At 41.4% G+C, this 23,486-nt stretch overlaps 2 protein-coding genes across 2 annotated transcripts in view; one reads left to right on the top strand and one right to left on the bottom strand.

The window, feature by feature from the left end:
- Positions 1-1,424: 1,424 nt before the first annotated feature.
- On the top strand, positions 1,425-13,894 carry rasef2 (RAS and EF-hand domain containing 2). The gene is made up of 17 exons (XM_075469825.1): positions 1,425-1,842; positions 3,927-4,079; positions 7,583-7,673; positions 7,948-8,043; positions 9,994-10,071; positions 10,139-10,254; positions 10,328-10,396; positions 10,707-10,788; positions 10,912-10,982; positions 11,083-11,257; positions 11,363-11,464; positions 11,861-12,005; positions 12,399-12,480; positions 12,557-12,671; positions 12,770-12,883; positions 12,994-13,070; positions 13,161-13,894. The coding sequence occupies exons 1-17, from the start codon at positions 1,541-1,543 to the stop codon at positions 13,258-13,260; spliced, it is 1,968 nt and encodes a 655-aa protein (XP_075325940.1). The 5' UTR covers positions 1,425-1,540; the 3' UTR covers positions 13,261-13,894.
- The window catches only part of fkbp16 (FKBP prolyl isomerase 16), a 45,088-nt gene continuing 35,292 nt past the window's right edge, over positions 13,691-23,486 (bottom strand). Inside the window, exons 7-11 of the mRNA XM_075469828.1 lie at positions 18,800-19,017; positions 16,019-16,200; positions 15,664-15,741; positions 14,275-14,412; positions 13,691-14,190 (exon numbers count right to left, since the gene is read on the bottom strand). Of these exons, the coding sequence (XP_075325943.1) occupies positions 14,104-14,190; positions 14,275-14,412; positions 15,664-15,741; positions 16,019-16,200; positions 18,800-19,017 (703 nt within the window). The 3' untranslated portion in view covers positions 13,691-14,103. The remainder of the gene's footprint in view (positions 14,191-14,274; positions 14,413-15,663; positions 15,742-16,018; positions 16,201-18,799; positions 19,018-23,486) is intronic.

Raw genomic sequence — 23,486 nt, 5'->3', positions numbered from 1 at the left:
GGATCAGATTTTTTTGGAACAGAAACGTTTCCTTTCAGCAAGCTGTTAATGCTGAGTATTTGTCTTGAACCACCCGTCGTTTCATTATATTTTGCTTTCAGAGCCAGACTTTCTTTTAAAGTGGTCTTGTGCAATCATTTTCCTAGATGTCTGAAGCTCTTTCAAAGTTTTTCTTTGGGCACTGGCTGCTTTCACACTCATTTGAGGTCCACACCCCCTGCGTGACCATTTTCAGAGGAGCGTGTTGTATACACATAACAGACCAATTAGCAAAGAACCCATTTTTAAACAAACGTCTTCGGCACTTGTAACAATAACAAAAACACATAATTTGTTAAGATCTTTTTTGATGCATCTACAAAAGATGCCAACGATAACCAAGTTGGACACACAAAATAGTATTTTGCACCAACAAGGTGATTCCCAAAGAGCTACTAGCTGAAAACTCTTTGCATGGTATGCTGTGTGTCCTTAAAACATTCGAAGAAACTGGACAAGTTAAAGATGAAAGAAAATGTTTGCGGTATCACCGGTTGCATCCTGAATCACTATCAGCACTAATGTCCTTAAGAAATAGGAAAAAGAACAGAAAAGACCTGACCTGAGAGATGGATGTGTTCCTTCAGATATGACCCTTCTCCTGTTCACTGAAGCCTCAGCAGAAATGTTCTCCATGGAAGGGTGGCTGTCAAGAAGCAATTCTTAAGTAAAGGAAACAAGGAAAAAAAGGCTGAAGTAAATTATAATAGAACTGGTTCAAAAGACAGTGGTAACTCCGTAACATGGAGTTATTAATTCAAATATGACTCAACTATTGGCTCAAATTGAAACCAATTGTACAATACAGGGTGGGAGAAAGATACAACGGTAAGTAAAACCTTTGTAAAACACAGTGGAGACTCTGGTATCCATCCAAGAGCATTTCAAGAAGCCTGTAGAAGTATTTCTGAAGACTAATCCGACTTTGTCAAAGAATCAAGATGGCCATGCTTTACAAAGTATTGACTTTCAAGCTGTGTTATGTATTGAAACAACACTGGCTCAACCCCTTAGTTGGATGCTTTGTGTATTCCTGAATAATTCGAAGTGAGAACTTACGTGTGGCTCAAGACTTTAGCACACCTCTACTTTAGCCTGGAAGGGTGGTATCAGACACATTAAATGCAAACAGTGGAGCTCAGAGAAGTGTGTGTGATAAAAAAAAAAAAAAGTAAGCATGCACGACACACCTCAAAGGCAAACAGACGTGAGTACTTGCGTATCTGCTCCTTTCACCGTGACACACAAGTTAAGCCAAATAACGACAAACTCCAGTCGTTGCATTTACCATCTGACTCCAGGTGGGAGGTGGCACACTGGGTCCGTTGATTCGGTTGAAATCCGCCTACACTGAGACCTGGGCCAATCCGTGCCTCCACAGCTTGGAAGGCGCTGGTGAAATCTTTTATTCTGGCTGGCGCGCAGCAGCGGTGCGTCCGTCCGCGCAGCGGTGCCTCACGTCAACGCTTTTAAACGAAATGCTTTGAGTTGATCGAGAAGTATGGATCGGCCAGGCCTTCGGAGACTATTTTCCGCTTGTGATGTGAACAAGTCCGGCAAGATCGAGTACGAGGACTTCATGCTCGTCTGCCGGGAACTCAGCGTCCCCGAGACCGAGATCAGAACACTTTTCGACAAGTTCGGCGCGCAGGAGGACGGTTTCATCGACTACAACAAGTTTTCATCCAGCTTTCAGGAGGTTTCAGAGACTCTGGACCTGGCCGCTTTTAGTTATGGGACACCCAAAACACCGTGGGAAGAGTTTGTGGACAGGGTAGATGCTGAGAGTCTCCTCTCCGAAAGGTAAAGTCACACCTGGACCTGCTGGGGCTGCAGCAGACGCTTTCAGGGAGCCTGCAGGTGCCGAGCGAGTATGTTCTCGCGTTTCTGTGAGATTTTTAGAGGGTGAACGCTGCCACAAACTTGCAGCCAGGATAATGACAGTGAAATAAGTCATTTGATCAGTTTTTCTAGGTTTCTTATATCAACCAATCAGGCGTTATTTGTGTCTAACTTCTCATAGAAAAATAGAAAGCAGCACAAATTGCTTTACACTTACCATCCTTTCCCTCCCCGGCGACAGTATGAGGGGTTGAAGAAATGAGGAAGAGCTGAAGAAACGATGTCCTATTTGATCTTAAAAAAAAAAAAGAAAAACACACTACAGGCAGATTTAAAAAAAAAAAAACAGTGGCAAAAAATAATCAAACTACAAAAGTCTTTGAGTAAATATAGAAATAAACAAAAAGCTAGTTATTGAAACCACTATATGAATCCAAACAAATAAAAGCAGGTTAAAGATTCAAATCAGATTGAAATTGCAAATAAAAATATGCATTTATGTTATTATGGTTGTAATATCTGATGCGGCACTTACTCTAATACAAGATCCCACAGGGCCCCGTTGGAAAAACAATAGAGGATCCTTAATTTATTACTTTAATTTCAGACAGGCCTGGTGGCTCATTAACCGGAAACGGGTGGGTTATGACCCAACAGCTACCTGGGCACAGCCTTGTTAAGGGCCCCCCCTCCTAACAAAACAACTACAACCAACACAAATGTGTTTCTAATTAGTTTTGGCTTTGATGTGGCTCTCTGTGTGACTGACTGTTAATGATCATTTTGCATCTAGTCCTACTAAGGTCTACCTCCATCTTGGTTAGTCGTTAAGCTGTCATTTTGCACCTCTTTGTGGTAAATTTGTGTCTGTAGTTGTTTCATATCTCTTTGGGTTTTTTTTTTGTTCAGTATTCCTTTCATGACTCTACACCGAAAATAGGCAACACATCAAGGCATTAGTCTTAAGTAACTGTGATTTTAAAAAAATTGAAAAACAAGGGAGTTAGCCTAAAGTATAACATGCTAACCATGACACAAAAGAGGAAAAAATAGATGTTAACCAGTCTAATCTCTCATTAAGATAATGACTATGTGCATGAGTTACAATAAAGAGAATGAAGTCAAAGCTGACACCAATCAATAGAAGAGAAGTCTGTTATGTTTGATTAAAAAGGGCACCATCTCACAGAACTCAAACTAAGTCTGTAGGTGCTGGGAAGTATGTCACGTGAGAAGGGCTGTTACAAGTTAAAAAAAAATATATATATATATCTTTTAGCCTCTTTATTGTGTTCACTGAAAACCTTTTATAGAAGTGATGGAAAAAATACAAATGGCCTAATCAGAAAGTACCATAAACTGCTCCTCCAAAAAAGACTGAAATCAAATTTGCTCCTTTCTTTATTGCCTACACAAAGATAAGATTTATTACATGGCTTTTGTTGACTGCAATAGTTTTAACTGTGTGAATTTATTCCTGCAAACAAGCATGTGTACCGTCTGTAGTGAGTGGGCATTCATTAAGACGGGTGTACATATGAGAGAAAACTAAGATATATCATTTTAAAATGTGTGGATGAAACGGATTTATTGTTTCTTTGTTGTCAAATATTCATTCTTTGTATTTCTTTCGTGAGACTCTGAAAGCAAAATTAGTAGAAAACACTGTTACATATTTACTCTCCTAAGATTATGTTTGTTATACCCATAAAATCATTAGTGAGGTCTACATAGCCACATGGGACTATATTGTGATGCTTGAGATAATTTAATCAATTTGAATCTCAATTAATTAGTGTAGTCATTTTTACACAAAGTTTGAATATTATTTGGTCCACATGCTTGTCTTTATTTGAAGAATCCTTGTTCCACAGCATATCATGTTGTACGATCAGTCCAAGAAGTTTTTGATGTTTTAGTTTTTATCCACTTGGCAGCTAGCCTTAAACATCCACCGTTCAGGTCCACAGGAGTTGAGTTGCCTTTAAAGAAATGGCTCTGGCCTGTTCAGTGCTGACCGTAACTATTTGTTCTCCTCCTTATAGTCTCAAGGAGCAGCTGGCTGATCTTTACCAGGCCATTCACTCCTCTGCAAACATGACTCTTCTGCAGGCGTTTGAGGAAATCATCCACTCTCTGATCAGTCAAAGCCTGGACAACAAACTGGAGTGTGAACAGCTGGAGACCAATTTCAAGCGGTGAGAAATGCATGTGGCCGCTGTATGGCCGTTGGTGGAATGAGAATGAATGGGAGACTACTGAATAATGAGCTTTAGAGCAACCATTAGTCACATTAATCTTTTCTTTCTATTGTGTCAAACATTTTGTCCCGTCTTGGGAAAAACTGCTTTTGATGCATTTGAATTCTAGGCCGTTCCCTTTTAGTTGAGCCAGAGTATGCAGAGGTACTGCCACAAGAAATGAGAGAGTGGATGAAGGGAGAGGTAGAGCCTAAGAAAAGTAATCCAACGCAAAAAAAAGATTAGCGCCACACAGAATGGAGCACGTCTCTTTGCTTTTTGAAACCTCACTTTTCCTTAGTAGCATTTTTATTTAATTCTTATATTCCTGTTCCTCCAAAGGTGCTGATTTTTGAAAAGTCACATCTTATGCTCTAGATCTGTAAAAATCCAAACTTCTTAGGCAGCTGCCTCTCACTTGGCATGCAGACCTGCAACGACTTACCTTCCACATGATTTCAGAGTAGAAATCTTTTGCAGTCCGGCACTAATAACATAACTACTCTTTTATTTTGCTGCAGTTGTTTGTCCCATATTATGACATTGCAGTGAAGCGATTGCTTGTCATTAGGGCGGTCACTTCTTCCAAAAATCAAGTACAATTCTTCTAATGTTTTCACGTAGGTGTGCCTATTAATATCGTACATCCAAACATTTTGGAAATGGTGCTTGTCACTCACTTTCAGCCTTGCATCTGGCTTTACCTATTCATTAACAGCTAATCAGAGCCATTTGTTACAGTAGTTTCCATGGCTGTTAATAAGTGATGGACAGTAAATGTTTACCTAAATTAGCTAGCTGCAATTTTATTTACATATTAGGGGATTTCAGCTGAGTACAAGTCAACGTGGGTATCACAAACTCACAGTAACTACTGCTGTGTGTACTGCTGACCTGTCTGCTGGCTCGTCTGCCATTACCCTGAAGTGGAGATGCCACAATGGGAAAACACCTACTGCAGTCCCAGTAAGCTTTCCTACCACACCCATTGTCAAAGTCAACCATTTTTTCTTTTTTTTTATCTCCACTACAAACCCGAGAAGTTGGTGACTGCATCTTGAACTGTTGTGACGTTATCGAGTTGGCACCTAACAGAAAGACACCTGCCAAAGTACTCAAAACTTCCTTTGAAATAGTTCCTGCTACAGTAGGTGTTTCTGCCTGCTGACACTCACACACCGACTGTCTGACAAAGCACAAACAGTCATGCTGTTCGGCTGGTAAATAGAAAAACTCCCCAGAGATTTGGAGTTGCACTGTGTGACTGACTTGTGCACACAGTATGTTAAAAGATGTCTTGACTGGGGTGGTCGGTGGTGTAGTGGGTTAAGCAGACACCCCATGTACAGAGGCTACAGTCCTCACTGCAGCTGGCCCCGGTTTGAGTCCCGCATCGGACGGCCCTTTGCTGCATTTCTTTCCCCCTCTCTCTGCCCCTTGCTTCCTGTCTCTCTGAACTTTCCTGTCAATTAAAGGCATAAAAGCCCCCAAAAAAAGAATAAATAAAAAATGTCTTGACTAAGAAGGCATTTCCAAGGGCCTCAGTTTTTATTTCTTGAAGTGGATTGAGATGAAATTTGAGGTTCAGTCTCTTTTCTAGTTTTCTCTCTCGATTGCCAAACAATTAGCTGTTTATTGGGATCTGTTCAGCTCTCGTTGGGTTCAGTGTTTCCTGTGTAGCAGGGTGCTCACCTCAGGATATCATCACATTCACGCTTAACACTCGGAGAGATCCAGATGTTCACTTTTATGACAAGGTCCCAGGGAAAGTTTCTTTTTAAAGACCAGGTCTGCAACATTACTACTTACTAATTACTACTATAGTTGCATCATTATCTCATCAACGACTAAAGACATGATAACATTGGGCGCATTCGCACTGTAGGAACCTTTGGCAGTTCCTATAACCTTTTCAGGAACGGGGCCGTTTTTTTCCCGCATTCGCACATACAGGAACTCGGGACCATCGCCCTCAGTTCCTATAACCATTTTAGCTCCTTCTCCAAGGCTGGGTCTTTGCTGGGTTCTATTGAACAGATCTGACGGAGGTGTTTGGTGGTCGGTAGCTACGCCCCATGTCATGTTGTCACGGCTGAAATGTTTACTCGTACAACACAGACACAACCGGCGTGTGTTTAATAAGTTAAACTTACATGTCGTCTCCTTTATCTGCGGCGCTCTGCTCTCCTTCCTTCATGAAACGAAGAAGTATCACCTGCACTCGATCCTGACTCTCTCTGTGTGCTCTTCCAGCCTCGATGTTAGACACCCGATGTAATCGTCCATGATTAATATGACCATCATGCAGACCATGAACACGGTGGCCTCCCCGCTCTCCATATTAGCTTCTTTGTGGTGTTGTTTTCTTCTCTTCTTACTTTTCGCGGGTTTTGTTTTGTTTTGTTTTGTTTTGCTGTTGAATGTGGCGCTAAAGTAAAAAGTCTCCGTCACAGACAGTTGCGTCACATCAGTCCCTATCAAGGTCCCGACTCATGTGCGAATGCAAAGTGAAACAGTTCCCCTGGGAAAGGACAGTTATTAGAACGAAATTCGAGGTGGACCATTCTTAGAACGGCGTTCTTAGAACTGCTCTGTCCGAATGCGGCTATTGTTCATTGTTACCGTGAGGTCTGAATTATTGTTAAAAGTGCTAAAAATGATGATGATCCGAATGCACTTCTCGTAAAAGTTGTGCAAATGTTCACACACAACATAATTTGGATTTTCGAGTGGCCCCAGGATTACTTTTAGAAAAAAAAAAAGCGATATTTGCTCAAACTTTTGCACAGTAGTGCATCGTTATCAAGTTACTCCTGTGAATGCAGCATCGGTGAGATTTGATCCAACATATTCACAACTTGGCCACATTACTGGTGAATTCTATGATAACGAAATGACATAAACATGAATTAAACATGAATTGGTCAAATGATGTGCTAATGTGCTGATGATTTCTGTAAGGAATAGTAGATCTTTATATTTTTCAAGCTGGATAAATCTGCTGATTCCTCAGTCTATGGTTCAGTTTGTGCACGGCACGAGAAAGGTGACATTCCTTGTTCAAGGAAGTAGGAAGACTTAAATGTGCTGCCCTGCCCAGTCATCCAGTCCTTTTGTTATAAGCAGGATTTTTTGCCTAATGTGTTTTGACTATGTGTTGAAGTAAATGGGCAACCTCCCCTTCAAAAAAATACTTGCACTTAGGTGTTGGACGTGTTGTGATCTATTTAAGAAATGCCAGTGTCAAAGATCAGTAAACCTGAGGAATCTTTTCCAGTCTGTCCCTCCCCCAACTCGTTTTGCTCTAATCACACAATGAAAAGACCAACCAGTCATATCTGAAGCCTGTTAAAAGTCAAATCAGTTCTTCTCTTTAATGCTTTGGACTGCTGTGGAAGAATCTGCTTTGGTTAAGCAGTTGTGAACGGGACTGTACGTTTTTTTTTTTTTGTTAAAAACAGAACCGAGGAGATGAACAACAGTCAGCTGGCTGAGCTGGAAGATGATATTCAGCAACAACTTGCCAGAGCAGAGGAGAGGGTGAGAAACGAGGTGAGTGGGGAAACTTCAAGAGTTCACGGAACTCTCTCCTCTTGGTTCACTTTTAAGTAAATAAGGGTTTACTTAAAAGCAAAAAGAGTGCGTTTTTACTTCCTATTGAAGTGAAAGTGTGGTACTTTCTTGGAGCTGCCGATGTATTCGTGGTGCACCACCAGCAACAGGTTATGCGTCTGCTCACAAAGAGCCTCTGTAAAGTTGGATGAAAGCCTCACTTTAAGCTCTGAGCTGGTCTGCACCTTGAACTGCTTTGCTTTCATGTTTGTAGGAGCAGAGGAAAATGGAAGGAATTATGTCGACCATGCAGAGGAAGCATGAGGATGAAGTTGCAGAGCTGCATGCCAAAGTGGACAGACTCTTAAAGGTAGAATTTCATCGACAACATGCGTTCAACTTTGTACACATTGGAAAGCTTTGTCTTCTGACGGCTTGAAAAGGAGACGCGAGTTACTCTACCCGAAAGACTAGTTCCTGCAGTGTGTGCAGCTGCGGCTTCATTTCTGGGAAAACCTACTAAACTATAAAGAAAAAAAAAAGAAAGGTTCCAAATTTCTCCATTTTTCAGGAAGTCTGTCAAAACATACTTAAATGCATATCAAACCCAATATCAGACTGCAGACTCATTTGTCAAGATCCAGCAGAGAAAGTAGAGTCACGGAAACCAGCTGGCTCTCATCTGTGCGACCACGACCCCTCGTGGTCGCACAGATGCCACAGATATCTTATGCTTTTTGGATACTACAGTGTTTTACAGTATAGCTTTTGGTGTATATATGTCATGTACAGCTAAATGTAGATGTACAAAAGACTAACTGCTTATTTTGTGACCAGTGAGGTTTGTTTGAAGTTTGAAATGTATTTCTTACTCATTTAAAGAAGGAGCAGGCCAATACATTGTTTGCTCACCTGGCCTTGTTGGTTTGGGATAGAATTAAATCATATTTAAATTTGACCTGCAAATTCACTGGCAGCCAGTTTAAAAGACCCAAAAGCCACTGATTTGTGTACATATGAGCCACTAGCTCCCTGGCTCCCAACCCAGCCGCATGCTGTTCCGTGTCCTGCCTCATGTGTGGAATGGCACATGAATTATTCCAGCTCCGGCAGTTTTATTTTTATGTGCTGGCTATGACGCATCTCAAAGTCTACAATGGTTCGAAACTTTCTTGTTGGTTACATTGTAGAAAAAACACGACCTTTCCATGTAGGTACGATAGCTCATGTTTTTTAGTTTGCACCGAAGCTAACAAGAACCTCCTTTTAACAATAAAAAAAAAAAAAAGCAATCTCAGCCTTCATTTTACTGTGGCAGTGGCAACGTAGGACAGTGGGCACAAAATAATTGTCAGCTCAAGCATGTGGATCTTTTCTCTGAAAGATTTCCAGATCATGTGGTGGTTGCTCTTAGCAACCAACCCCAAAGTGTTCAAAAGGCTGTATTCACTTCAGTAACGTACACATTAAGCTTCCGATTGCCCAGCATAGCTGTCTTATTTATTAGCATTTATTATATAAGGCAAACCTTCCTGTAGTCACTGGCATTATTTTATTTATTCTGAAGTGCAATGACTTTTTATGATGATGATAATGATGATGATAATAACAATAATAATGAGAAAACATCCTGACAACAAGGCACATCTGCACTTTGTGTCGATGGTTCATAAAAACTGAAGCTGTGCTACAAATCAACAACAGGTCCATAGTATATCTGCTCAGGTGTAAATCCTTCTGTTCAGTAGAAAGTTGAGTTGAATTGTACAGCACGAGGTCTAACTCTGTGAATTGATTTGGCTCATTTTCTGTGTGCTCTTACATTGAGTGGCACGTGTGCTGCAGTGAACAGCTCCGAAGCAACAGGAAAGAAAAGTGTAGTTACTTGCGTGCTTCCCTGTGGCAGCAACTGCTGTCTTTGTCCTGTAGATGGCGACAGTTGACAGCAAAGCTGGACTGATCATTTCAGGAGGTCCAATGTTTTGGTCAGTATTCTCCTGCTACTGTCTTGCCGTTGCTGTGTGCAACATGTTGGCCGGTAAGTACAGTGAAGCCACGTCAAGTGATGTAGAAAAAGTGTGACGGCAAGTTATCTTATAACTGTAAAATATCCCTTTCAGTGGTCACAATTCTTTCACTTAAGGGATATTTATGCTTCTTTGTTTTTTTAATCATATGTTGTTCTGTGGTCTGACCACAAAGGTCCAAGGAATCTTAGTCTGAGGCTGCTGTTCTTCAATGTGCTTGCTTTTCAACATATCAAATGGTCTCAGTAATACACACCTTGTAACAAAGTTACTCTGTTACTCTTTTTATCAAGAGCCAAGAGGACTCCGTGAGGAACAAGTCAAAGGAGGAGGTGATCAGACTGAACAGACACATCAGCGATCTTTCACAGGTATGTTCTCCTGCAGATTAAACAATTATGTTTTGTAGCGCCGTTTGGCAACCTAATTTCCTTTCAGGAGAACGAGCAGCTTCAAAACTCTCTGCTGCAGGCTCAGACGAGCGTCGCCATTCTGCACTCTGAGGTGGACAAACTCAAGAACATGTATGCCGATCAGAGGGGTCAACATGAGAGGTAAAAACCTGCCTTTAAGCTCAGCTCATGTCAGATGCACCACATTCAATGATGCAAGCGTTTGTTTTTACAGGGAAACGGATGAGTTGAAGAGGATGGCCATGGAGTACCAATCGTACTCCAGTCAGATTCAGGTCCTGCAGTGAGTCTGTCTATTATAGTCTTGTCTAATGTTAACTTTCATTTGGATGTTTTAATTAAAAAAAAAATAAAAATGCAAGGATTGTTAGTAGATGGTTTTAAGTACCTTTTTACGATAATGGCCGTAATTACTCAATTTTTTGCCATAATTTAGTTTTCGGGGTCTTTAAAACCGGTTACACACTGTTGTACTTAAGATAATCCATAAACTCAATCACCAGCTTTCAGTAACCTGCAGATCAGCTGTGAGGAAGTGAAGCGTCTGTGCTTGGGTCTGACTTTTTGTTGTACTTCCTTGAACACACCTTCAGGGAAATTAATAAAAAGCTTTACGATAGTAATGACGGGCTGCGCTCATCTTTAGCCAGTGAAGTGGTTGCTGCTAAAAGGAGGGTAAGTTCCTTGTTTGTTCACACCTCACACCCACATGTTTCGTCAGACGTAAGCTGTCAGTTTTCATTTGTTGGAGGTTAAACGAAAACTTTCCTTTCCTGCCGTTTCTAATCTGCCCAACAGCTGTCCCCCCAAAATGAAGTTCCGGCCCGAAAAATGAAACCTCTCCGACAGAGCACACTCAACCACGGCAGGTATACAACGCTCTTTTTATTCGCCCGTGTGGCTCTGCAGATAGTTTTCCTTCGAGTTAAATGGTCACAGCCCTAAGCCAGTGTGTGTGCGCCGGTGCAGCTCGGAGCATGATCCCAGGCTCTCTCATGTGGCCACCTGGGCTGATGGGTACCTGGACAGTGGCGTCTCTCTACCCATGGACATAACCGAGAGCTCAGGCAGCGATATTGACAGCGATGACGGCTCTGTGGAAACTGTGCACCACAGCTACTCTTACGTCCCATCCGATGTGGAGGTCAGAGAAAAGGGAAAAAATACAAAACGCATCAGGGTCTGCTGGTGGAGTGGGATCCAAAAAAAGGCTGTTCTCTAAGGGGCTTCGACTTCTTATTTGTTACAGATATCAGAGGTGAAGTCCGAAGCTGAAGTCTCAGTATCTCCAAGCAGAGCAAGCTCCATCGCTTCCTCCATCCGGAGGCGCCTGTCCGCCTTTTCCACAAAGGTAAACATGATCAGTGTTTTAGTACATTATACCTCCTTCATAAGGATTTATGATGATAATTTATGCTCAGATTTTAGAAGGCAAAAATAACAGTTATTTATTTCTGTGTTTTGGGGGAAGATTTGCATCAGTATGAAGCTATCCTCCCGAACTAATCAAAAATAGATTTAAACATAGAAATGTAAACTCCGTTTTTAGTTAAACGGACCACGAGTACATCCAAAGTTCCTCAGTTGGGACTTGCTGTCCCTGGAATTATGTTAGATCAGTGCTTTAAAGAGTAGAGGAAATAAATCCATTGTTGGAATCAGATTTTAAAAGCTCCCTCTTACTAGATGGTTCTCAGTCTTTAAACTCCATTTCAGCTTGTTTATCATTTTGTTTCGATTGATGCAGCCGTTGGAGGAGGATATTTCAGAGACGGTGGGACCTACCCCGATGTACCGTTTGGTCTTGGCAGGAGACGCAGGAGCAGGAAAGTCCAGCTTTCTGCTGCGGCTGACCACCAATGAGTTTAGAAGGGATATACAGACAACCCTGGGTAGGTTTTAGAGCACATGCATCCGTTTTAGGCCTTAGTGTGTGTGTGTGTGTGTGTGTGTGTGTGTGTGTGTGTGTGTGTGTGTGTGTGTGTGTGTGTGTGTGTGTGTGTGTGTGTGTGTGTGTGTGTGTGTGTGTGTGTGTGTGTGTGTGTAAAGATAGAACGATAGATATAGTTTTTTTTTGTTGGTTTGTTTTGCATTTTGGCTTTTTTCCCCACTTGTGAACAGTTCACTTAAAGCAAACTTGATTGGAAAAAATAAATATGTAGCTTATGATGTCAGAGTGTGCATGAGCATTTCTTTTGTTTAAGGACAAAGTTACACCCAGTGTTTTGGAACTGCACTCTCAACTTAAAAAGGTTAAAAAAATATGCATATTTCTCTGTTCTCAGGGGTTGATTTCCAGATGAAGAAGATGTTGGTGGATGGAGAGACGACAAGTCTGCAGATATGGGACACAGCAGGGCAGGAGAGGTAGGCCACTTCCTGTATATATGTAAACATCTTTTGTTGTTGACTAAAAATAGAGCTGCGTCTCCCCTAACCTTAGGTTCCGGAGTATTGCGAGGTCTTATTTCCGGAAAGCTCACGGAGTCCTGCTGCTCTATGATGTTACATCAGAGAGCAGCTTCCTGAATGTTAGATCCTGGGTGGGTCAGATTCAGGTAACTCCAGTGATGCTGATGCAATGTGAAAGGAATTGCAGACAATCACCCCCACTGAAATTTGAATGATTTGAACCATTTCCCTTGTTTTCAATAAGGACTCCAACAACAAGAAAATCCCCATGTGTGTTATTGGAAACAAGGTGGACCTCCGGGAGAAGCTTCCAGCGGGAAAGTGTGTGAGCAGTTTGCACGGGGAAAAGTTGGCCAAGGTGTGTAAGTTTTAATTTCGCCTGGCGGAACAGTGTTTATACAGACGCCCGGCCTCCAAGGTGTCAGAGTAAACGGACTGAAGTCGGGGATGTGGATGCTTTGTTTGCAGGCGTACGGTGCCTTGTTCTGTGAGACAAGTGCCAAAGAGGGAACCAACATTGTTGAGACCGTGCTTCATCTAGCGAGGTAGGAAGACGGAGAGAGAGTTTAAGTCTAAAATGTTTTTTGTTTTTTTTCCTTGAACATTGTCAGCACATATTTTTTACTTTTCAACAGAGAAGTAAAGAAAAATGGCCATCTGATGCAGCAATCAGAATCTGAGGTCAGACTGAGTCAAACCAACCCAAAGAAGACCAACAGCTGCTGTGGGGTGTAGACCACCGATGGCTGTTCGTGCACATGAAGGACATTATGCTGCTTTTATTTTTACAAGGAAGAACATTTTTTGGGACATTTTAACTTTAATATTTTTCGCCACTGCACTTTGAAGACCGTCTCATAGACGTCAACTAAAATGAAGGTTTCTGTGGTTGAAAAACTGCATGTCTTAAGGCCAAGTTTATATAAATATACACATTTACCTTTTTATATTTATGTGGAAGAAGAGTAGTTTTATGAAATAAACGAGTAACAATATCTAAACTGAGATCCTGCTTAAATATTTGAATTCTTTCACTTGATGCATTAATGATTATTTTTTCTTGTAGTGGGTTGATGTCCGTGCACTGTTTTGCCCTTTTTCACCAAATTTTTTAACCAAGGTGGATATATCTGATGGAAAACAATGATACACACTGGACTGCACACATCACATGTTTTATTGTAAGCATCATTGCAGTTTTAACAACTGGTCCAAAATGTGCTTTTTTTTTTTTATGTACTAAACATACTGTTTTGCAGTCTTTCCAAAAGTGCCACATCCGTTTTAGTTTTTGTCAGCATATGCGGTAGCAGAACTTTTTCCAAGACCAGAAATGTAACCCCTTTTTATCAAATAAAACGGACTGACCTGAGAAGACGACTGTTTGTAATATCTGTCGTATTGATCAGCGGAAGTCTCCGCTGATCAATTCTACTCTCCACCATTCGGTGAAACTCACATAGATACAAGCTCGGGCTCCGGTGCCGCTGTGTTGCTTTTACAGTGAAAACCTCATGAAAGAGGAATGGGGACCGAAGGGGTCCTGCGCATCACAATATTTCCTTCCAGCAGAGGATTTCAGTTTCTTGCTGTCATAACAACTGACGTTACTAAGCTGCCCAAGGCGACCACCAGAGCCCCCAGTATGAACTTCCAGGACATTCCCTAAAACACAACAAAGATGCAGTCTGTTTGAGTCTGTTCATCATAGTGAAATAATACGTTCAGTGTGCATGTGCGACAGCTTACCGGCGGTTTCTTCTTGGAAGGAATCAGGAAAGGTGTGATGTGGTCTCCGAGCATCTCCGCTGGTTTGACCTTCCATTGCTGGGTTTCTTTGCCTCCTGATTGCCTTTTGACAAGTTTGGATAACTCGGCGTGGATCGCCTAAAAAAGCAAATAAACAACACTTTGTAACACAAAATGTAAATCGGGAGAGATGAAGCTGTAGTTTTAAAATTGCCCAGCAGAGGTCTGAAATGCAAGAAGACCCGTGCCATGTCGTGAAAATAAATACACCGGATTTATCAATGTGTGCTGCAGGTAATCAGAAAACATGAGAAAAATAATATTGTGTAGGGGGAAAAGAAAGAAGCACGTGTAGTGAACGACTGCAGACTGCAGGCACAATAACGTTCACGCAGGGCACTTAAACCAGGTTTCTCTAAAGTATTTACTCCACCAATAGGACAAGGGTGTAAATTTCCAAAGCAGCAAATATTTTTGTTTTGTCTAGACAAGACCAGACATATTTGTGAAAGTGGCGGTGTGCCCTCTGTGTCGGGTCACTATGATGCTGCCAGCAGTGGCTTGTAAACAGCTGACGGAAACCTACTCGTCACACTGTGCTGCTTCAAACCCTCGGACTAAAATAAAGGCCATGAATTGAGGTTTATGTTGACTCCTAGCTCTCCAGGGCAGTTCACTCAATTATACAGTGTGGGCTGTGTTTCGTAGGAGGAAAAGATGATTCAAGCTCTATCGTACCTGGAGTACTTTTGGAGCTCAGGGTTTTTAAAGTAATGATAATTAACTCTTGTAAGTTTGCTATAAAGCTCGTGGTGAGCCGTCGCATCTGTAGGTGCCCAGATGTGCCGTTTGCCTGAGCCGTTTTGGAGATTTAGTTGATTAGACAAACCACACAGGCAAGATGCAACAAGCCTTTAATGGAGCCAGTTCTCTGAGTTCTCTTCTAGTAAATGTGAGAACAGCTTGTCAAACCTTTTAACAGTAAGACAGGTGAGAAAGAACAGATGCTGATTTACCAAATATTACAGATTTCTTTTTTCTTCTAGGTGCTAAAACAAGCTGTTGCATGATATGACGTTTAGACATATATACTTGGACAATCGGGGGATTAAATAACATTGGTGGCCAGGCACGAGTTGATGTGTGTGTTTAATCTTTTGTTCAATGCGTGGGGTGATAACTTGGGGTTTTCTGTGTTATCTCCTGTGTTGACTGTTTGGTATTGGGAAAAGAATACGATATCCTATATGTCAGAGAGACCCGGCTGGCACCTCACTGAAATAAAAAAAGCAAACATCTATTCAAACGGTCGCAGTGTGTGTGGCCTTCACACGCAGATTTGGAAGAAACGCAGTGAGAGGCAGGACCTTCTCACCCACATAATCTCACCTTGGTGGCTGGCTCCAGTTTCAGTGCTTTTTTTAGCACCTCCATGGCCTCTTTGTATTCACCCATGTCTGACAGCAGCTGAAAGAGATTAGAAGACCTGCAGCGTGAGCACTCCCGAAACCCACATAAACCAAAACGTGGAGGAGAAAGCAACAGTGTGCCATCATTTTGTTTTTTCCTTTAAAATGAATGAAATGTAATCTCTCATGGAAGCCATTGCTCCTCCTTTCAGTAACTCTCTGTGCGGTCATCGGTTACGTGTTGATGACCATCAGAAACAAAATGTTTTTGTCACCATCAGATGAGACGCTTCGTGTTGTCTCTAGGTGATAACGCCACGGTATGGGGCCCTCACCTTTCCCGCCCTGAAGAGGGCTTTGACGTTGTTTGGCTCTAGGAACAGGACATCCCGGCTGGTGTGCAGCGCCTCATCAAACTGCTCCAGTTTGAGCTGAGTGGTGGCCAGGTTGTTCAGACACTTCATCCGGTACTCCCGCACCTCTTCCTCCTCTGCCTTCATGCTGACATCGCTGCCATCTGCACGGAGAAAGAGCTGCGTGACTCATCACACATGCCCTGCTGTACTGGACACTTCAGGGTGAATACATTTTTTTAAAAAATAGATGAATTATGGAAACTGAATAGAGGCAAATAATTCATCTTTGCCAGTGGTTGCTGAACTCCTGATGATTTGTTTTAAATTCTTATTTAAAAAGGGGAAAAAAACAAACCTTGAAGGAGAAATTCCCACTGGGTGTCATTATGAAGTGAGTTAATGTTCTGTTCTTCATTCAGCTGTATATTGTATTTCTACTCCTACACGGTTCCCCCATTAAAAACACATCCTGCTGGTAATAAGGAAGTGAACAAAGTAATGAACACTTGTTAGTGCAAATGAGTGTTACTCCTGACCTTGAGCTTGCTGGGTGCTAAATGTTAGCAGCTCAGAGGCTTATGGCTCACATCTGTGAGTCTGGACGTTCGACCGCATTGTCGAATTTAGTCAGTTTTCCAAAAGATAAGCTTCCAACTTTGGCCCTGTGATGGACTGGCAGCCTGTCCAGGGTGTACCCCGCCTCTCGCCCATTGACCGCTGGGATAGGCTCCAGCCCCCCCGCGACCCGACCGACGGATTCAGCGGTATAGAAGATGGATGGATGGAAGCTTCGAACTTAGTTTTGAAGTTCAGACTTTTTGGTGTAATCGATAGGAATGGAGATGCCCAGATTTGACTTGATCCCATTTTCAGAAGTACTGATGTGAAGTTTCCTACTTATACTTTAAGAAAATATAGGGCAACATTAGCATTAATTGATGTGTGTGTGTGCTACGTCCTGACTTGAACACACTCAAGGTTGTTCATCTAATTTTTTTATTCAACTGAGAACAACATTTGTAGCTCTTTGCATGTCATTGTAATATGCCTTTAAAGGGAATTGTTAAGTCCAAAAAAATTGCTTTAATGACTTCTTGTGGCATTTTAGTTGCTTTTTTCCCAGCCAGAGATCCAAATTTCTGAGTTCTCAGTAGCATTAATCAGAGCATATTGAAGCTCCAAGTCAAGAAATCTTGTTCAGTCTGTAATTTCCTATTCGAGCTCCATGATTCTATGTGTTTTTGAATGTGTTTTTTTTTTTTCTTTATTAAGAGCTGTTGCTTATATGGGTGTATCATCATTTCTAACTTCCATCATATACAAAATTAAAGAATGGTTTACCCTGTAAAGTGAGATAAGTTTACCCTGCAGCCCTTAACGGCTCACTGAATGACATATTTTGAGATGCAAGTGGCCAAAACATAATGCCAAGGTTGGGTTCTTCTCTAAAATGTTTAGTTGGTGGACAGTTCTAACACTTAAATATATTCTCTCGAGCACAGAAAAAGGCTTCTTTTTTTTTCCATATGTCCCCATTTAAATTTACCTTGTTGTGCTTGATCTTTTTTGATTTGACTCACAGTCGTGGAATGCAAATCTGAACTGGGAGGAGACGGAAGCTTTCACACCATTTCCCTACTAAATCTATGCATTGACTTTCTCATCTGTAAAAATAATTCCTGCAAAAAAAATATGTGTGACACCTGTAATGTTTTACTGAGTACATGTTTAGTTGGTAAATCAGTCACCTCGGCTTACATCCTCAATGTGTCATGAATCATGTTTGTAACATAATTTTGATGGGCCCCCAAATGAACCCATGCGAGCTGAAATGTTGGCGTCTCTTGTGTTGTCGTCCTTCTCATCCATTAATTACAAGATCTGAATGCTTTGATGATCTCCTCTCTTGAGCACCACACACAATTCACTCACTGATCTGCCATCATTGATACATTATGAAGCAGTTCATGTTTGTCTCTTCACCGACTCGTTCAGCCACATTTCTCTCTCGGGCCTACTCTGCCTCGCCAGTGATTAAAGCGATTAAGGAGGTGGAAATCGTAAGGAAGCTGATTGGCTTTGATTATTTGAAGAATTAAGAAAAATCATTTAGGATGACGGTTTGCTCTGTATGGTCGTGGCCCCGCATTGAGGCGCTCTGATTAGTGTGTTGGTAGAGTTCAGGAGAGCACCTCTGTTATGTCATTACAGGCTGAGACAGATGTGGAAATGTGTGTGAGAATTGTCGTGTTCAGAGTAGATGCCGTGTTTTCATGTCTTGCGTGTCGATAAAGTTTTCATCTGTGTTGCATTTTCTTATATTTTAAACACACCTCTGTGATAGCCAACATTGTGAAAATATTTCTTATGAATGAATGCAGGTTGGGCTGCACGGTGATGTGGTGGTTAGCGCTGTCACCTTACAGCATGGAGGATCCCAGTTCGAATCCTGGCTGGGGCCTTTCTGTGTGGAATTTGCACATTCCTGTGAATGCGTGGGTTCTCTCCAGGTACTCTGGCTTCCTCCCACCATCCAAAACCATGCATGTTATGATAATTGGTGACTCTAATTTCTCCCTTGGCATGAGTGTGCATGGTTGTTTGTCTCTGTGCGGCCCTGTAATAGACTGGTGACCTGTGATGGGTGTACCCCACCTCTTTCCCAATGGCAGCTGGGATAGGCTCCAGCCCCCTGTGACCCTTAATTTGATTAAGCAGGTATAGAAAATTGATGAATGTAGGTTCTGATGTTTAGTTTACCTCTGCCGCATGTGGTCAGCACCTCCAGGGCAACACGATAAGCTGTGGCAGCCAGGCTGTATTCCTCTCTCTGGAAGTGAAAGTTTCCACGCTCTCGTTTCTGGTTGCCGATGCGGATACGGTCAGAAATGGAAAGACTTAACGGGTCGGGTTTGTCTCTGAAGTCCAACAGCAGCAGCTGGTAGAGTATAGGAGCCCAGGTTGGAATATCAGGCTCCCTGTACACAAAAACGCATGCACAATCAATGTCACCACATGGCAAAGGAGTTATACCAGATGTCTTGAAAATTCTCCAGAGAGGACACTGATCTCATAAAGATTATCCAAATCAATCAGCCAATCGATCAGTTATATCAGTGTCAGAGACAAGCCACGTAACGCCCTGCATACCAACAAACTGAAAGGGTTTGTAGCTTAAACCTGACAGGGTCACGTTTGTGTATAAACACAACATGAATTGTTTATAATGTTACATGTTACATATTAATCTATTTATTAATTTTTGTATCATCTCTTTTTTTTTTTTTTTTAAATCTTCCCTGAGTGAGGAGACAAATTGTTGAGATTTCAGCTCCTAAACAGGTCAGGGCCTCCACCTTTCAGCTTTTGCTTCTTAGTGCATCAAAGGTTTTCAGCGGGTGAAAGGTCTGGACTGCAGATTTGCCAGTTTAGCAGCAGGGACACGGTCTGATAGTCAAAAAAATAACTTCCTCGTCTTCTCTTCTTCTCAACCCCAATTGGAAAAGGATGGCAGGAGAACTTCTCTAAAAAGTACTTTTGATACATCATCGAATGAAACGTTACTACACTGCTACACTGGGACTTAATCATGTAAGTCAAATAAGTTACAATATTTCATTATCAAGGTTTATAAATGAAAATAGAAAGAAAAAGACATAAAAGTCAAAGACATTGTGGTTGCAGGCTGCTCCCACTTACCCTCATGTCCTTATATTTATTCACACAAATCACAGCAAATCTGGATTAAAAAGAATCACTTTGAAAGTTGCAGCCCCACAGAGATTTGGGAAGGAATTAATCTCCTTTCTTTCAATGTGTTTACAATTCTAACACATAATAAAAAGGCACAGAGGCTCCTTTCCTTAATGTAAAGATAGTTAAAGCAGCTCTTACCATGGCTGCTGCTTAGATAGAGTTAAGGTTAGGATAATTTCATTCAGTTTGTAGTGTAGTTTGGCATTGTTTTCCTCAAAAAGGTAAAGTCTAGTAAAATGACGTCCTTTTGATGGCAGCAAATATTGCTCCAGAGCCTGTATATATATCATGCACCTCTCAGATTTAGGAAAAAGGAAATTAGGAAAAAGATTCCCATTGCTAAGGAAGTGGAGCGATTAACGTTTCATTCGGCACCAAGTTATTTAACCCAGCTGGTGTAGTCAGCAGTTTCTCATTACCTAAACAATCATTTCAGAAGGATCAAATTATTGGTCTAAAAACTAAGGAAATTGAGGAAAATTGTGTGAAGAATTGTCAAACGCATTATTAAAACTATTAAAAGGATGATGAAGTCATGTGTCCATCATATGCCTATTGTTCTTATTTCTTTCTTTTTTGTTTCAAATTTAAATCGTGCATTTTATTTCTACTGTTTTAATGTATCTGTAAAGCACTTTGAATCACCTTGTTGTTGAATGGTGCTATACAAATAAACTTGCCTTGCCTTGCCTAGTGCCCACTGTGCAAGCCTGTGAAAGCTTTTTGATCTGTCTTTTATGTTGCCTCCCTGGGGGTGATTTTTGTTTGGAGTTAATAAAGTCTGCCCTTCCGCCAACTCTCTGCATCTGAGTCTCCTCTTATGTCCAAGCCTGACAAGGGTTGCTTCAGTCGGTCAGGTGACCAAATTAATCATGTCAGCTGACTACCTGAATACACTGAATGACCATGTTTTACCTTTAATAGATTTGTTGTCTTCCCAGCTGGCACTGCAAGGATTCACAGGGCTCAGAGATTGATTGGCCACCAGTCCGGACCTTAAGCTTATAAAGAGTCTTTGGGATGTGCTTGAGAAGATTGTGTGTCATGTTCTGACTCTCTCATCATCAGTACAAGACCCTGATGAAACGTTAATGCAACTCTGGGCGGAAGTAAATGTTGTAACATTGCATTAGCTTGTCGAAATGCTACCACGATTAATGCTTTACGCAAAGCAAAAGGTGGTCCAACAAGGCAGGCAGAGTATATAAAATTCATGTAAAAGACTGGGATTCTTACTCATGTCCAGTTATAGGCAGAAATACAAGGTTTAAAATATCATCTTTCTCTTTTTTTCCCCCTTGTCATACCTGTGTATTTCAGAATGTCTGCACATTGTATTGATGTCAGATATCTACAGAAACTACACATTTATTCTTGAGTTTGAGGATCGAACAACAGAGGTGTGATCGGTGTTCATGCATCTTTGACTCAAAATACATAGCAAACCTTTCTTTGATCAACACAACAATGGCAGCACACAAGAAAAAAAAAACATGTCACCTCACTGCTACCACATCAACAAGAACCAATCCAGCACTTCACCACCCTCAAGCTTTTTCCTCAGAATCAAATGCAGCACAAACACACAGACAGCTCCGGAACATGGAGTCTCTCCTCTTCTTAGGCAGCTGTAATTGTCTCACGCATGATTAACGAGTATAAAAGTGCATGAATGTGTTCTATGTAATGACTGCTTTGGGGAAGCTTTAGCTTGTGATCAGGACAACTCCAATGACTGAAAACTGCAAACTCACAACACCACTTAACAGTTGGGGTTATTACATATTTTGGCAACCGCTGCTCAGAGAAACTGGCAAACAATTATCTTCACTCTTGTGGATTTTAATTGCGTATTTGTGGGGGTTTTTTCAAGCTGTGGTAGCTGCACTCTGTGCAGATTAAATTTCACCATACCTTGCAGCTCACACACCTTAAAAGCAACACCTTTAAAGACACCCCAACGTCTCCGGTTCATGTGAGCACACATGAATTTGAAACTGGTATGAACCCGATGGCTTGAGCTTACTCAAGAGTCACTCAGAAGGAAAGTTAATTTGGTTTTCATTCTTCTAGCTCCAGTGACCACATGGCACACAATGGTCCATTATAAGTTCCTCTATGGAGGCACTGATTCCAAAGGTTTGTGTGTATGTGTGTGTGTGTGTGTGTGTGTGTGTGTGTGTAAGCTAATAAAGAGACAGCTCAACTACATTTTGAAAAGATTATTTTAAGGCATAACTAAAAGTGAGATGAGATAAAAATAACAAAAAATGCGACAAAAAAAGTTAATTTTCAGAAATACAATAACAACAATCCAAACAAAGAAATTATATTTGCAAATTTTAGCAAATTTTATTACATTTTGCAAAATATCTAACTTTTTTAGAGGATTCTGTCTGTTTGAAAAAAAAATCAGCAAACAAGAGATCTGAAACTAAGTCAGACAGAAGGAAGTCCAGCTTCCTGCTCTCTCCCATGCCGTGACAGTTTCCTGCAATATGATAGCACTGGGAGTAGCATCAGGTCATGAATTATTCAAGATGGTTGTGTCACTGACACAATTTATGTTTGTCTAACAGAATTAGTTGTATACCCAGTCAGTGTGCGGCTCTGTCAGCTGCTGGGATCAGATTACCCTTTCACCTCTCCTCTGAGGAGGCCTCACCCACTATCACAGGACGCGCAGGGGTGTGAAACCAGCAGCCGAGCCAAAAAAGCCAGAAACCTGAGCTGGATCCCTGTGTTCCCAAATGTAGGAAGTTTGGAGACGCTATCTCTCCGAGCCATAGATACACAGATTCTGGTCCGTCTTTACAGCTTTCAAGAGCAAATGTTTTTTTTTATTTCAAACTGCTGCGTGTTCACAAGGAACAGAGAGCAAAAGCATAGAAGCATTCATGACGAACAAACAGTAAACTGTATCTGTTCCACTCAGGGATGTTAGTCTTTCTATAAAGGGACACATCCAACGAATACATCTACCACTCCTGATGTCATGCGCTGTGCACACTAAGAATACGACACCATCACCAAATGATTAAGAGCTCAATTTGTGCGGGATACGAACGTACTGTAACTGTCCTTGGATAATTCTTGCTTCTCTTATCAGAAGATGTTACACAATATTCCAGAGTACATGTTATGCAACAGTGTGCAGCATATAACAATTACACACAGTGCCGTGCATACACTGAACTCCTGGTGTCTGACTTCAGATGAAATGCACACGTAAACCCACTGCTGAAGAAACTTTGTTCTTCAGTCAGTGAACCTACAAAACGGCGTCTGTTATCGTTCAGAGTCACAATTATTTGCACTGAAGCTGGTTAGCTTATTTGGACAGATTCGGTGACACAACATGTCAGAAGTTCATGTAACAGTTCACAGTTAGAGTCAACAACAAATTCTCTGACTGCATCCGTAGTAGAATCTGTAGTTCCTCACCGACTTCACATGCAGAGGTAGATGCAATGAGATCATTTCAGTAAAACCTGCTAAATATAGCAATCTGAATGGACTCCACTGCAAGTAAAATCTTGCATTTAAAATGTGATTGAAGTATCTGTCAGATTATCATCAGCAAAACGCAGTTTAGTTATCAAAAGTAATATGATGACTAAAACACCACAGATACAAATAGGACCGTGTTGCTGCAGCTCGTCACGGTGGAGCTAATTTTGTTTTAGTGGAG

Source organism: Odontesthes bonariensis, chromosome 7 (assembly GCF_027942865.1).
Source record: "Odontesthes bonariensis isolate fOdoBon6 chromosome 7, fOdoBon6.hap1, whole genome shotgun sequence".
NCBI lineage: Eukaryota > Metazoa > Chordata > Actinopteri > Atheriniformes > Atherinopsidae > Odontesthes > Odontesthes bonariensis.
Note: the sequence above shows the minus strand (reverse complement) of the source record. Positions and strands in the feature narration are given on the sequence as shown.